At 40.5% G+C, this 15,170-nt stretch overlaps 1 protein-coding gene across 2 annotated transcripts in view; it reads right to left on the reverse strand.

The window, feature by feature from the left end:
• Positions 1–857: 857 nt before the first annotated feature.
• The window catches only part of RLF (RLF zinc finger), a 32,044-nt gene continuing 17,731 nt past the window's right edge, over positions 858–15,170 (reverse strand). For both annotated transcript variants that reach the window (XM_033158058.1, XM_033158057.1), the window contains 6 exons: positions 15,008–15,089; positions 13,530–13,662; positions 10,663–10,865; positions 9,920–10,056; positions 7,882–8,023; positions 858–6,024 (listed from right to left, as the gene is read on the reverse strand). In XM_033158058.1, coding sequence (XP_033013949.1) covers positions 1,300–6,024; positions 7,882–8,023; positions 9,920–10,056; positions 10,663–10,865; positions 13,530–13,662; positions 15,008–15,089 — 5,422 coding nt within the window. In that variant the 3' untranslated portion in view covers positions 858–1,299. The remainder of the gene's footprint in view (positions 6,025–7,881; positions 8,024–9,919; positions 10,057–10,662; positions 10,866–13,529; positions 13,663–15,007; positions 15,090–15,170) is intronic.

Consider the following 15,170-nt stretch of genomic DNA (forward strand, 5'->3'; position numbering starts at 1 on the left):
CTAAATAAGGAGAAAGCAGCATCCTAAGGAAAGGGAAGTTGAAAAATAATGGATGCCTCAGTTCCTCAAGAGAATATTAGTTGTACATAATAATATTTTTTTTAACAACGGAGAATCATTTTATCCTTCCAACAAACAGCACCAATTAACGGGAAATAGCACACAATTTTCTGTATGCAACTGTTATATGAAAACTGTTACTGAATATAATGGTGGCCAACAATACTTACTATATTGTAAGAATTTAGAAACGTATACAGAAGATAACACAGCACACCTTTTTTTAAATAAAGCATCCTTTACGCCTTACTGATCAATTGATTTTGTGCTCTTAGCTCCTTGGAAAGGGGGGCGGGGAGGAGGAGGAGACATCAGGATATACTTTTAAGATTATACTACTAGACACAAGAAATGAAGAATCAAATGCGCTCAGTGTTTTGTTATGTTTTAACACCAAAAACTGATAGCCACAAAAATGGCGGGATAATTAGGCATATTAGCTTTCCCAAAAATATATCTAAATGAATGTTTATTACAATTATCTTTCCATCTACATTTTTCCCCATATTTTTTTTTAAAAATATCCATATAATGGGAAATTTCTTATTTGTTTAAAGGAGCATCATGTCTTTACCTAGTTGCTCATTTCCTTCTTGACATACCTTATAAAATTTTACATCAATTCTTATTAAGAGTTTCCCCATTTCCTGTTCAACAGGTTACCCTGACATTCCCCCCCCCCATCAGACATAAAACACACTACCACATTCAGGTAATGTGTCAGGATTCAAAATTACTACATGCAACACTCAGTTTAAAATTTGTCTTAAGCTATCTGGCTGTACAGTCAACCAAAATGGGTGAAAAAAATTCCTTTTTATTGAAACTCATAACTCAAAAAATATAAGATGCTGTAGTGTACAATATGTTACACAAAGCACCCTGAGGTGCACATTCAAGTCAAGTAAGAATTTCCATCCTCCCTCCCTCCCCCCTCCCTCGCCCCCTTGGTACCCTAAGTATTTGTTCCATATACAATCATGCACATTTACTCTGTAAGAGGAAGCCCCCGCTCCATATTCTGTTAATTAGCACCAAAATATCTGTTCTCTCTCTCTTAATTTAACAGGGGAGCTATATTAACTCAGCCAATACTGTAGACAGATGTCATACATTCATGGAATTGAACAGCCTAATCTAACTTCAACACCATGTGCACTGAACCAATTAGCACCCCGCCCCAGAAGTGGAGGAAGTCTCCCCCCCCACCTTCTCTATTTTTAAATTAAACACAACCATTTATGAACTTTCCACACAAAGGTGATCTGTTTTTTTTGTTGGGAAAAAGTCTATGAGGGGCGAGGATAACGTACGTCTTTCAATAACAACTACTGGTCGCAAATAATGAAGTTGTTTTAAGGCATTGTCCCCACACTTTGTTAACGCCTTGTCCAATATGGCCCTCAGGTTTTCAATGGAAGGGATCGAGGGAGAGTCCGTGGATAAGAGAGGCTGCATCCCTCTCAGCTGCCCATGAGCTCTGGAGCCACTGTTCTTCTTGGACACAGCTGTTGCCGGGACAGTTTCATATGCAGCCTTGCCCCGTGTGTCATCCCTTTTGAAGTCTTTCTCTTTTTGTACCACCACACCCAATTCATATCGGCCAGCCGGCTCCCATTCATCCTCAGAGTCATCATCGTCATCTCGTTCCTCACTTTCTTGAATGAATTTTAAAAACGAAGACTCAAACCCCATTGGTTTGAAGGACTTTAAATCAAACGGCTTTGGCGCAGATTGCTTCTGCATTTTATCTTTTGTAGCAGAAAGGGGAGGGGGCTTTTTAATGTTCTGCTGTGCTGATGCACGCTGCCAGTCGTTTACATCTTTCTCCCTTGGTAACTGTACACCTGACCTCACACAGTGGGAGGGATTTTCTCTTCCATCACTTCCAGGCAAGTTGTCTGTTTTATACCGAGGTGACTCCAATCGACTACATTCTACAAAACACCTGGTTTTTGGATTGTGGATATGTTTTAAAGTGCCTGTATACAAAGAGACACCAGCCTCCTGGGCCTTGTCACTCCCACAAGAGCTGCCGTTTTTACTGCTTTTATCATCATGATTGCAGTCCGAGTTTAGAACAAGATGCCCTTCATTTTCGTGCTGATATGCAGAGTGCACTGTAACTTCCTGCTTAGAGTCACTGTTTGCCTCTTTATTTGAACCCTGACTTTCTTCCAAGCAGGGGTCATTTATCACAGTACCACATTCGACACATAGTACAAGCTTCTCATACTGTTGTTCTATATAAATACTGGCCATCTGATGGGTACGCTTATAGTGTCTCACAATACTGCTTTCCAGTTTTACTACAGAGGGACACCCCCGAACCATGCAAGGATACTGTGTTTGATTGCAGTTGTCTCTGCACATTTGCAGGGCTTCCTCCCTTGTTCTGAAGTTATATAACTGCTTTCCTTTGCTTTTATTATTCTTATCAGATTTGTCATGGATCCGTTTCTTTTTCTCGCTCTCTCCATGCCCGAGACACTTATCTTTCAAGCACCTTTGCTCCTGTCCATCTTTAAGGTGGGCCGGTTTTTCTTTGGCAGCTTCCAAGACCCCATCATAATCACTGTGTCGAAAATATACATGTTGAGAATAGCGGCTGTAAGTTGTGAAAACTCGGTTGCAACCATTAAGGTCACAATGAATTTCAATCTCTTTATTTATTTCCTCTTCCTTAGCATGCTCTTCCATCAGGTGATGCTTCAGTTTGTGGAAGGAATAAAATGCAGCAGGACACTGAGGATGGTGACAAGGAAATCTCACTGACTCTGTTTCAGAAAGCACTTTGGAATCCTCTACATGCTCCAGGCCATGAAAGTCACTGCAATGCTTAGCAAGCGATTTAGAACACAAGAAGCGTTTGCTGCATGACTTATATTTGCAAACAAATATTTTTTTACATTTGGCAAGTTCCCTCTTTGTTCTCGCTTTGTCTTTTTCTAGGCAGAGCTGCTCTTTGTTATACTGATGCACCGTTCTGTAGTGCCGAATCAAACCTTTCTGATTAGTAAATGCAGAATTGCAATTTTTATGAATACAATGGAACGGCTTGTGGTATTTATGCAATATGTAGCATAAATTTCCTTTGGCAACTGTTCTTTTACTTCCCCTCCCCTCTCTTGCTTCTAGTCCTTTCCGGTGGCTTTCCAGAGCAGACAGTTTCGTCTGCTTGCCAGTTACACAGCTTTCTGCTTCTTCACTAGACTCCATATCTGTTTCAGAACTAAGCTCATCTTTCTTTGGATGACACTGCTCTTCTTCAGCCAGATTAGCTTGGTCATCAAGTTCTTCCTCTGTATTGGCATAGCAATCAGACATTGAACCCATGGTATCATTCAGTATATCCTCAGCACTCTCATCCAGATCGTCAAAACTCTCATTACCAAGTAATTTCTGAGTTGCTGTCATATTGCCAAGTTTATGTTTGTTTCTATAATGGACTCTAAGATGTGTTTTTCTCGTAAATGATCTTTGGCAAATATGACATTTAAAAGGGGAATACCGATGTTGAAACATGTTCAACTGAAGCACCGTCTCCTTTGAATAATTGTGTTTTCTAACATAATGCGTCAATAACGCTTCCCTGGTCACAAATTCACATGTGCAACCTTGACGCTCACAGAAAAATGGCTTGGCTGCCAATTGGGTAAGGTATTGTTTTGGTAGTTTGCCTTGCTGCTCTTCAGGGAAATAGTCTGAGGTAGATTCATCTTCAGAGTTTAGAGACTGTGACAATCTGGAAGAATGACTGGAATTTTTTAAACTTAAATGCTTCAAGCCCAGGAGAAGTTCCAACATTGCATCTTCTGAACTGGACACTTTTGAAGCTTCAAAATAGGAAGTTTCTGGGGAAGAAGGATACAGTTCTTCATTTAAATAGCTTTTGCTATTAGAACTTGTATTACAATCTATAATGCCTGGAGAGTCTGTATTTCTACATGAATGATGTATGAGCTCTGGACTAATATCTCCATCAGTATTATGACTGTCACTGTACTGAGTAGTTTTCAGACCTAGCTTCCTCCTAGGTTTGAAATGGTAAGGATGAGCCCTTCGAAGATGTTTTTGCATGCCCTTTGAATTTTTGTACGTTGATCCACAGTCTTCAAAGCCACAAGTAAATCTTTTCCCATCAAAATATACAGCCACATTTGAATACCGCTCTTTTAAATTGGATGGAAGGAAGACTTTCTCACGGGGTAAATCACTCCCAGGAACTGACTGGCCACAGTCTACTGCTTCAGTCAAAGGTGTCAACTGTGTCTCACCGGCTAGGGATGCAATATTGCTACCTAAACTGCCATTACTTTTGCCATCCACCTCTCCATCAGATATAGCTTCTTGTTTAACTTGCTGGGTTTCCTCTGAATTTGTAGGTTCTTGTTTAACCTGTTGGATTCCCTCTGAATTTGTAGATCCTGAAGGCAAATTAAGACTCTCATGAAGATCAGAAGGACCTTTTTGTTCAAACACTTCCAAATCTGAAAGGCAAGTAAGACTGTCCCCAGAAACATTTTCCTCATGCTTAATCTGCATCTCCTTTATTTCACCATTTGAAATATGCATCGACAGGTGATTTGTAAACTCAGTTTTGGAATAGTAGAATTTTTTACAGCCACTAAAGTTGCATGCGTAAGAAGCATCCCTAAAATGCTGGGCTTCGTGGTGGTAGAGCTGCCCCAAGTCACTGAAAACAATGTTACAACCACTGAGCTCACATTTATAACGCAGATCGTCGTGCTGTTGCTTGTGATGGAGCAGCTCATTCACTGATCCAAACCTAGCATAGCAGCCCACTGACACACACATGTACGGCTGAGGGCCACTGTGCACTTGTTCATGCTCCTGTAGATGGAATGCCGAAACAAAATGCCGCCTGCAATATGAACACTTCTCACGCCTGTTTTTCATGTCCAAGTAGTGCATTGCATTTTGATCATTGTTTTGGTGTTCTGCTTTCAAGTGAACACTTAAGTACTTGAATTGCTTAAACACTTTGGAGCAATCCGTGCCTGGGCATGGGTACAGGTCCCTGTCCTGCAAGTGGCAGTTTTCTAGCTTACTAAACGTGACATAATCCTGCGTGTTGAATCTGGGTTGTTCACATTGTGTTATTTTGAGTGGCTGGTTTTCTCCAAGGCCTACAGAAGCAATTCTGGCTAGACTGCTCTTTGCCAGCCTCTCTTTCTTCAACAGCAACTTCTTCTTACTACGGTATTTTCTACTAGGAGGCATTTTTACATGTTCCATCACATGCGTCACAAAGACATCCTTCCTCTTGAACTTTTTTATACACACTGGACATGTATAAATGCCATCTTCCATATGCATCTTAGAATGGTGAAGTATTCTGGCCTCTATACATTCCCTTTTGCAAATAACACAGAAAAATTTGTACTGAAGCCACCTCTGGTACCTTTCTGAGGACCCAATGGGCTTTTTAACTCTCACTCTCTCTTTAGGCTGACTTATTATATCTTGACCTTCAAAATTATTATCTTCGCAATCACTTAGGAGACCATCCAACAGTTCAGTTTCATTGAACAACATCTCATTGCAGCTCAGATCATCCTCTGACTCAGAAACTTCTTTTCCTAACAATTTGAGACAGTGTCGCTTCAGAGTTTTCCAGTCCCAAAATTCTGGATCAAATGGCCAATACGCCTTTAAAGCCAACAGTAGCTCACAACGGAGGGAATTTGGAACTGCTGCATTTTCTTCATCCAATTTTTGATCTGGCTGCAGGTAGAGCTCTTCTAGTAGACTGTATCTTTCCTCGCTTGGCTCAAGTAAGTATTCAGTGAGCTGGCATGCTCTTCTTACTTCGAGGTCTTCCGGCAGAAGGCATGCAATTGTTTTGCATACAGAGGTCTTCATGTCATCATTTTCATTTGATCGGAGCTGCAGGGCTCTCACACATAACAAAACAGACACAATAAGGCCTGCTTCTTCTGCCTATAGGAAAGAAGAGAGTGCAAGTCAGATCTTAATTTAGCCCCCAGGGACATCTCTTAAAGACAAAGGAAACACAACTGAAAAACTGGACAAGATATATATATAGAACTCTAGAGTTGGAAGGGACAAGGGTCATCTGCCCAATGTGGGGCTCGAACCCACAAATCTGAGATAAGTCTCACGCTCTACCAACTGAGCTATCCCTCTCAATCCCAAAGCGATTACATATTTGAGTAACCCATGACCCTCCAGATGTTGCTGGACTCCCATTCCCATTAACCCCAGTAAGCATGGCCAATGGCCAGGGATGGTGAGAACTGTAATTCAGAAACATTAGGATGGCCACAGGTTCCCCACACCTGGATTAGAGGGCTATATATAGATACATACTCTGGCATTTCTTATCTCAATCAACTTCAGTGTTTTACCCCCCAAACATATGGTGATTTACTTTCTTAATATTAAAAAAGGCACCAGCCATATTTGTTACTTAATTCTGCCATGGAGTTCACTGGCACACATATTATCTTTACAACAACTCTGTAAGGTAGATTAGGCTAAGAAATATAATGACTCACCCCAAGTCACCAGCTAAGCTTAATTGATAAGTAGGGATTTGGACATGGGTCTCTGTTGCCCATCTCTGATATTCTAACCACTCTACTACAGTGGCGATTCTTTTTACCAGCTTGTTAGGCACTGCCAGAGTAGAATTTGCCAACTTGGTGCCCTGCAGATGTTTTGGACCACAGCTCCCATCAGCCCCACCCAGCTTCTTTTTGAGTGGTTTCAAACATAAAAGTCACTTTGTGGCAGCAATTACACACAATTTTGTGAAAGCCATTCCCAAGTTTTTAGGAACTAAGTACACGTGGAATTCTGAAGCAGATTTATGTATCTGTTTCAGATTTATATAGTCATACCTTGGAAGTCAAATGCCTTACAAGTCAAACGTTTTGGCTCCCAAACGCCGCAAACCCGGAAGTGATTGTTCCAGTTTGTGAACGTTCTTTAGAACCCGAACGTCTGTCGTGACTTCTGATTGGCTGCAGGAACTTCCTGCAGCCAATCGGAAGCCGCGCCTTGGTTTCCAAACTGTTTTGGAAGTCAAGTGGACTTCCAGAACGGATTTCATTCAACTTCCAAGATATGACTGTATAGAGATGAGAATGAGTGTGTGAGTGAGTGTGTGTGTGTGTGTGTGTGTGTGTGTGAAAACTGCATCAGAGCAAGATATCTACTTGTAGATTGTATTCTGTTGCACAATGGCAAGGATTTTTCAAATTCTTTGCTTCTGTACTATTCCTTATCACTTCCTATTTTGACTCAAAAGTTTTGCTGCTGAATTACTTCCTTTGTCTTTTTAGATAGAGGCATTGAAGAAACATCAGTAGTACAGCAAAAAGAGTAACATCAATACAGCAATAGAGCAAAAGCAGAGTTGAATCTACTGTGTGCCAATGTCCTCTAAGGAATAGAATATAAAGCCTTGGAAGATAGGAAATTCCACTATGCAAGTACTCCTTATCTAAAACAGAAAATAGGCAGCCTGAATCAGCAACAACTCCAACAGGAAGCAGACATAAAGGGCAAGAAATGTACTTGGCTGAAGCAAGAAGTGAAAGGGAAGAAAAGTGCAAGTGAGAAGGCCAGAGATCCAGTCTGACTTGCTGCTGTAAAGTTCAGGTGTTCAACTTGTCGTGTGCTGAGCCACTAGAATGACACAAGGCGGCCATCAATTATGTCTTCCCAGGGTAGCCAACAACAGGGTGCACCCAAAAGCTACTGAATTTTTGTTATCTGCTGAAAGTACATAGGTTAATACTGTGATAAACTGCTTCCCGAACAGGCACTTACTTCAGCTTGTATGACTCTAATTAGGAAGAACAAGTGTTGCAATGTCCTAGCAATGATGCCAAACTGCCGGCAGCGCTCCAGAAAGGAATCTAAAGATGGGTCAATTCTTTTTTGTAGTTTGCTCCAAAATAAAGTCAGTTCCCTATGGAGAAAGTTTAGGAGAAATGCTTAGTTGAGAGATCCAGTAGTCAAGCTTAACAATGGTTTAAACATGAACATACAGAATGCTAATGCATGGGAAGAAAACTATGACTGCTTTGCTCCTTCCCTGCTGCTGTGCTAATAGGAGCCAGGCCATGGTTTGCACAGACAATTCAGATGGCAAAACTGAAAAGCTTCATACATAATGCCCAACACCACAGCATATAGTAGACATATCGTAGTACTTTCAGGGCTCCAGAATATTAAATGACAACTGACTACTGGGGCAAGACATGGAAGTTGCTTCTGCCAGAATAAAAGTGATGGGGCAGGGGAGATGTCTGAAAGCAACTCATTAGAAGCAATACTGAGAAACTAGAAGGCCAAGGTAAGAAAAAAGGAAAGAGATCATCTGAAAAGTTACACCAAGAGTAATTTCTTTAGCTAAGTCATACAACTATGAGAAGCCAAATAAATTACTTTCAGTGTAACTCTGAGATCTCATCTCTCTCCCCCCCCACACACACACCCATGTCTCATACTTGACCTGAAATGGGGTCCTGAGCTGTGATAAGTGACACAATGACCTCTGGTTGTTACTGGTCTCCAGCTCCCTTCATTCCCGGCTAGGGATGATGGCAGCTGGAGTCCAGCAACACCCACAAGACACCGGATGGCTCCCCATGGTCTTGAGATAGAAACAACCCTCTCTTCAAGGACTTATTTTTAAACCCTCATCAAACACTGTTCCAACAACAGTATCTTCTATTTTATACCCAACCTAAGCTTATTATATATAACCATTCCTCATTTGGGGGGGGGTAATATTTAACATCTGTAAATCCTTGTCAAGCATGTTTCCAAACATCAACATTACTGGCTGACAGCCTATTTCTAACATAACATTAATTTGAAGTATTAATTTGGGTAAAGAATAAATTAAATGTAAAAACAAAACAAAACACAGGACTGCTTTTGGAATATATGCTTCTTCATATAATTGCCTGCATTCAGGCAAACCTCCACAATTTGAAGGATCAAGGAGGAGGAGAGCAGAAAGCCCTGAAAGTAGAGATAATCACTGGCTTCCACATCTGGCTAAGAAAAAGAAGAAGTTTGGATTTGATATCCCGCTTTATCACTACCCAAAGGAGTCTCAAAGCAGCTAACATTCTCCTTTCTCTTCCTCCCCCACAACAAACACTCCATGAGGTGAGTGGGGCTGAGAGACTTCAAAGAAGTGTGACTAGCCCAAGGTCACCCAGCAGCTGCATGTGGAGGAGCGGAGACGCAAACCCGGTTCACCAGATTACGAGTCTACTGCATGTTTTTAAATTATAGTTTCAAATTCCCCCTACTGCTCATTCTGGATTCTCCACATTGTAGTTTGGGGGATTTTCTGTGTCTAACATTAGTTTGTTCAACAAGTGCTCTAGAGCAGGAGTAGGCAACCTAAGGCAAGTGGGCCGGATGCGGCCCAATCGCCTTCTCAATCCAGCCCATGGACAGACCAGGAATCAGCGTGTTTTTACATGAGAATGTGTGATTTTATTTAAAATGCATCTCTGGGTTTATTTGTGGGGCATAGGAATTTGTTCACACACCCCCCCCCCCCCGGAAATATACTCCGGCCCACCACATGGTCTGAGGGACAGTGGACCGGCCCATGGCTGAAAAAGGTTGCTGACCCATTCTAGAGGTTCTTGAAAAATGGAAGAGATGTTCTCACAATTGTAATGCTTGTTGTTTAACAAATGTAAATACTTTTGTTTTTAAGAAATAAATTTCATTCACATAGAATGAAACATTCTCTTTAATGTGAGTTACTTTGATAGCCTACGTGAGCCAGAATAGCAAATACATGCATTTGAAAATAGTATCTGGACATAGTACTTACCAAGAGCAGTACACATTTCCATTTTGAAGCTGCTGAGTGAGGTATGTTGTACAAAGAATGAATGCAGTACTATCTTGACCTTCAGCTTCCAGATTACATATCATATCCAGGACCTCTTTGCAGTCCACCTTTGCAATCTTTCAAAAACAAAAATCCAGAAGAATTCTATTGTAAATAGTTCCATTCAAGACCACTTTGCAAACACAAAGGTACTTTCAGGAAGACTTCTCTATACTTCTGCAATCAATAGTTTGTGCCACTACAGTAGCTGTGTTAAAGTCCATATTGTCATCAAAGGCATATAGCCCAGCTCTTGTTACTTGAAGTGCTAAAAGCACCTAAAACAGTGTAGTTCGGATCTTATATTGTGCTGCTTTATTGGCCTGAATTACAGTGTTTTATTTTTAATGGCTTGTTTCTTAAATTGTCTTTCTATTGTTCACTCACTGTGGTGTTTTAACTGTTATAAGCTGCTTTGAACAGGATTTAAATGTCATTAATAACGTTACTTTGTCTCAGCAGAGGCACACTTCTAGATGTGAATCCTCTGCTCTAGAAGAGATTCCCCTCTCTCTGCAGCAAATATCTTGGCTTTATTATTAATATTTTTATATCACTTTTTACCACAACAGTAGTTCCAAAGCTACTTCCAGACCAATAAAACAATACATTTTAGAAATACAAAGCACAATTAAAAGGCAATAAACAGGTAACATCACCAAGATCAGAGCTTGCCCACTCACCTCTTTGATAGATTCTTCAGTTGGAAGCATGGAACACAAGCATGTGATGTAAGCTTGGAGAAACGGCAATGTATCTGAAATTTCCGTGGACTCTTTGCACAGTTTGGACAAGGAAGCAGCTTGCCGAAGGCGGTTTGTTTTCATCAAATATTTTATTCGCATCTGCATAAAGATTGGTCCTTCTTGTTTAATCAGTTTGTTGACTGGAAAAGAAGAAAAGATTTTTGCACACACTATTTATCAACAGAATTTAGCTCAAGCAGTAATGTATGCCAGTGGTTGGCATCTAACAGCCTATTTCATGGCCTTCTGTTCTAGGATTCCTGAAACTCTTTAGAATTTAAACTACATATCCATTGAGGGGGAGGTGGAAGGGGAGAAAGTTTTTTGTTAAGGCAGAGACTACCAACAAAACAAAGGACTCTCATCTCGCCTCACTTTTATCCCCAAGTACAGGCGGTGACCATTTCACAAAGGGGTTCTGTTTCCGCCCTGAGCACATATAAGCCCTACCCTGGTACACCCTGCTCTGCCCCCATTCTGCCCTCTTCCAGGTTCAAAAGGAACCTGCACATTGGCGACTGCGCATCAATTGGACGCACCTAAAATGGTTGCAGCCTGTAATGAAAACAGTTGGAAATGCTCTATGGTGGGTTTGAGTTTGCAGTTCTACAGAGAAACAGTAACCTGTGAATGACCCATCATAAGCAAGGGTGTGTGGCATAAATACTAAGGAATTCCTCAACTCTACTGTATTAACAAGATTCTTTCAGGAAAACATCACAACGATCTAAATAGTGCTCTTACACTAGTGGAAAACATTTCCCGTTCACAGCACTGTATGAGAAAACCCAGAAATTCTTCAGACTCCAAAGGCTTCTTTTACAGCCTGCACTAAAGACTATATACTACATTCAGTATTTTCCTAATTCAATATTCCTCATGTTTCTATCTGATGAAGGAGACTACAATTTGTGCCATAATAAAATCTGCTAGTCTAAGATGCCCCAAGATTCAGCTTTTACCTCTCATAATATAATGCAACCCAACACATTGTGGTGCAGCACTGTCTTCCACTAGCTCTTGCACAAGAGTTCCTGGAACAGCTCAAAAATATTTTCTCCCTGTGCTTTGTGGTTCTTTGGATAAAATCCTAAAATCTAATTGTATGAGCAGTTTCACAGCATGTAACGAACGACAGCCATATGTAATAAAAGGGGTATGACCACAGCGTTGAGAAAGAACAAACAAGAAGCCGGTGCTCTGATTCAATTTAAGAGCTCATCTCCCTTTCTTTACAGCTCCACTTGAGTGAAGTTATGCTTTACATCTGTGAGCACCATCTGTTTACCTCTGGACTACAATTCTCACCAGCCCTAGCTAGCAGAGCTAAGCTGGCTGGGGTAAATAGAGTGGTAGGCTAAAACATCTGGAGGGTACCAGGTTGGCAATGACTGGCTTACGGTAGCCCACTCAACACATAAACTTCTTCTACTTTCCCTAAAATATGTGCAGAACAAAAAGAACTGGTTTAGGATCTAGCAACACAATATAAAGTATTCTTTGAGACTAAAGAATGATCAACCATTCTTCCTGAAGGGGACAATTGCACATCTTCAATAGAAATACACTCTCAATGCATATGAAATGCTTTTTCTCCATTCTGTGCTGTTCTAGCGACAACTGAAAGGCAACAGGCACTGCTAATCATGCAGGGACTCTTCCTTACAAGGTGAGCAGGGCCCACATGGTTCTGGCCTTTCCAACAGTTGCGGAATTTAAACAGAGAGATACAACACAAAGTAGTAATATCTCCTCAAGTGTTTGCTGCTGCTGCTGCTGCAATAGTAAGCAAGCTTCACAGATACACAGACACTTTCTAATGGAAGCGTAGCTTATTCCTGAATTCTTCCAGAAAAAAGGGGTCTCTACCTTTAAGAGCAACAACAAGGCAGGCAGATGTAGGTTACATATTAGAACACACAGAATGTAAAGACAGCTTCCTTTGGAATAAGCTGTTTAAGGAGAATAAAGGATACTGTTCCCTGCAGCTTCTTAAAGATAGAATTGGACAAATAACTGCCAGAGATGTTTTAGATAGGGGTCAGCAAACTTTTTCAGCAGGGGGCCGGTCCACTGTCCTTCACACCTTGTGGGGGGCTGGACTATATTTGAAAAAAAGTATGAACGAATTCCTATGCCCCACAAATAACCCAGAGATGCATTTTAAATAAAAGGACACATTCTACTCATGTAAAAACATGCTGATTCCCTGACCGTCCGCGGGTCGGATTTATAAGGTGATTGGGCCGCATCTGGCCCCCGAGCCTTAGTTTGGGGACCCCTGGATTATATGATCTACTAAATTCCTTCCCACTCTATGGTTCTACCATGGCCATGGCACATAGCAAGCAAGTCACAAAAATATTCGGTGGCTAGTGTGCAATATCAATAATCAGAGAAAGAACCAAACTGTTGCAATGACTCAAAAACCATTCCCCTCCATCCCAACAGGTCTCATAAGTTCCTGATGTCTAGGAGACTGAAAATGTTCTTTGTGTCATAAAACTGCTTTTACTCCAATAGTGTGAAATTCTTGGCCTAAGTACTTTTCTACACCCTAGAATCTAGGCCAAGGCAAGCTAGCAGATAAGGGAATGCTATAGGACTGGAAGAGTGAAAATGACACCTCAGGATTCATGGTAAAGCTCTGCATGCTCTTCACAGCAGAAGTTGATGAACACCTACCATCTTGCTCAGTTCTTTAGGAGCAAAATGTTTCAGTGTGAAAGACTAGCTACTGCTTACATCATAACAATGGCACAGTAATGGAATTCTCATTTGAGGTACAAGTCTCAAGATCTTACCTTCTTCTGCTTCTACAGGCTGCTGTGATATAATATTTAAGAGAACTGGATTCTTCCAAACACCTTCCTTTGAAATGTCAGCCAGTGTTTCGAGGCTGTTGTCTCCAAATTTACGTAAAGCATTATGGGAATCCTATGTTGGAGAAAGAGATAAACAATTATACAACCTTCTGTAGACATCTGAAGGCAGCCTTCTATTGGGAAGCTTTTAATGTCTGGTGTATTGTGTCGAAACAAAATAAAAATTTAAAAAATTCCTTCCAATAGCACCTTAAAGACCAACTAAGCTTGTTCTTGATACTTGTTCTTGTTCTTCATACCAAGAAAAAACTTAGTTGGTCTTTAAGGTGCTACTGGAAGGATTTTTTTTTTAATTTTTTGTTTGTTTGGACTATGGCAGATCAACACGGCTACCTACCTGTAACTGGTGTATTGTGTGTTCTTTTTATTCTGTTGGAGGCCACCCAGAGTGGCTGGGACAACACAGTTTGATGGGCAGGGTACAAGTAATAAATTATTCTTATTATTACTGTTATATAAATTCCTAATTTCTAAGCTTTCAGTTGGAATCACTAAAACTAGAGTTCTTTCGATATCCAAAACCTAAGTTGTAGGACAAACAGACACTACACAAGGCTGCAAGAAAAGGCTGCAGAAATACTGCATTTTTCCAGCATTTAATTACACTAGGTAATAGCCAATGAAGTCAGAGCAGATCCACTGAATATCTTTGGCTTTGTTAATGTGTCCCCCACCATCATATTTAGAGGTTTTTTATTCCATTTCTATTGTGAGGTACATAGCATGGAAAAAAGCAGTAGAGATCATACCTACAAGATTATGTAATAGAAATTTCACTATATAATTAATTGTACAGCGAGTAGTGCAGACTAACATAGCCTTCCTTAGATCAAAACATGGAGAATTCATAAAATGCAGTGGGTAACCATCCATATCTCCTACAATAATCAATGAAATTAGTCCATTCTTGCCTGAAAATATGCTGTCTTGTGCTGTTCTCCTAGTCTGATAAAGTAGATTACTTTAGCCATTAAAGCTTTGTCCTGTATGTCACCATAGCGTTATTTAATGGTACATTTGACTATCTCCATTTAATTCTCTGAAGGCTGTACATTGTCCCCTTCTAGCACACATTCCTCCTTTTAAAAGAAAGTCTCCCCAAACCTCTATTCCCAATGTGAGACAGGGGATATTGCACTACTGGAGCACTCTTCTATCACATAAAAAGTTGCAAAAGGATGCTTACAACCTCACCATATATTAAAGGCTGTATGAAGAACTAAAATTCATGTAAGGTATACTTAATCATAATGTATTCATTCCCATTTTATACTACATTTAAATAAAGAACTACGACAAATACCACAGCCTACTTAGTTATAATTAGAAAATAGGTATTTCTAGATGCAAACTGTTAAAACAAGGTCCTCTGTAGAATAGAGATGAAAAATACTTGCCTGTATAGACTGAAACAGTCTTAGCAATGGTTCGGACTGCTCCTCACTTTCAGGCACAGAAAGCAGTAGTTCAAAACAGCTCCTGAAATAAAGAAATCATAGAACTAAGCTTGTTAGGATTACCATTTAGGAAGTAGCATGTTGGGTCATTTTGTACCTGTTT

This window comes from Lacerta agilis, chromosome 8 (genome assembly GCF_009819535.1).
Source record: "Lacerta agilis isolate rLacAgi1 chromosome 8, rLacAgi1.pri, whole genome shotgun sequence".
NCBI classification, from domain to species: domain Eukaryota; kingdom Metazoa; phylum Chordata; class Lepidosauria; order Squamata; family Lacertidae; genus Lacerta; species Lacerta agilis.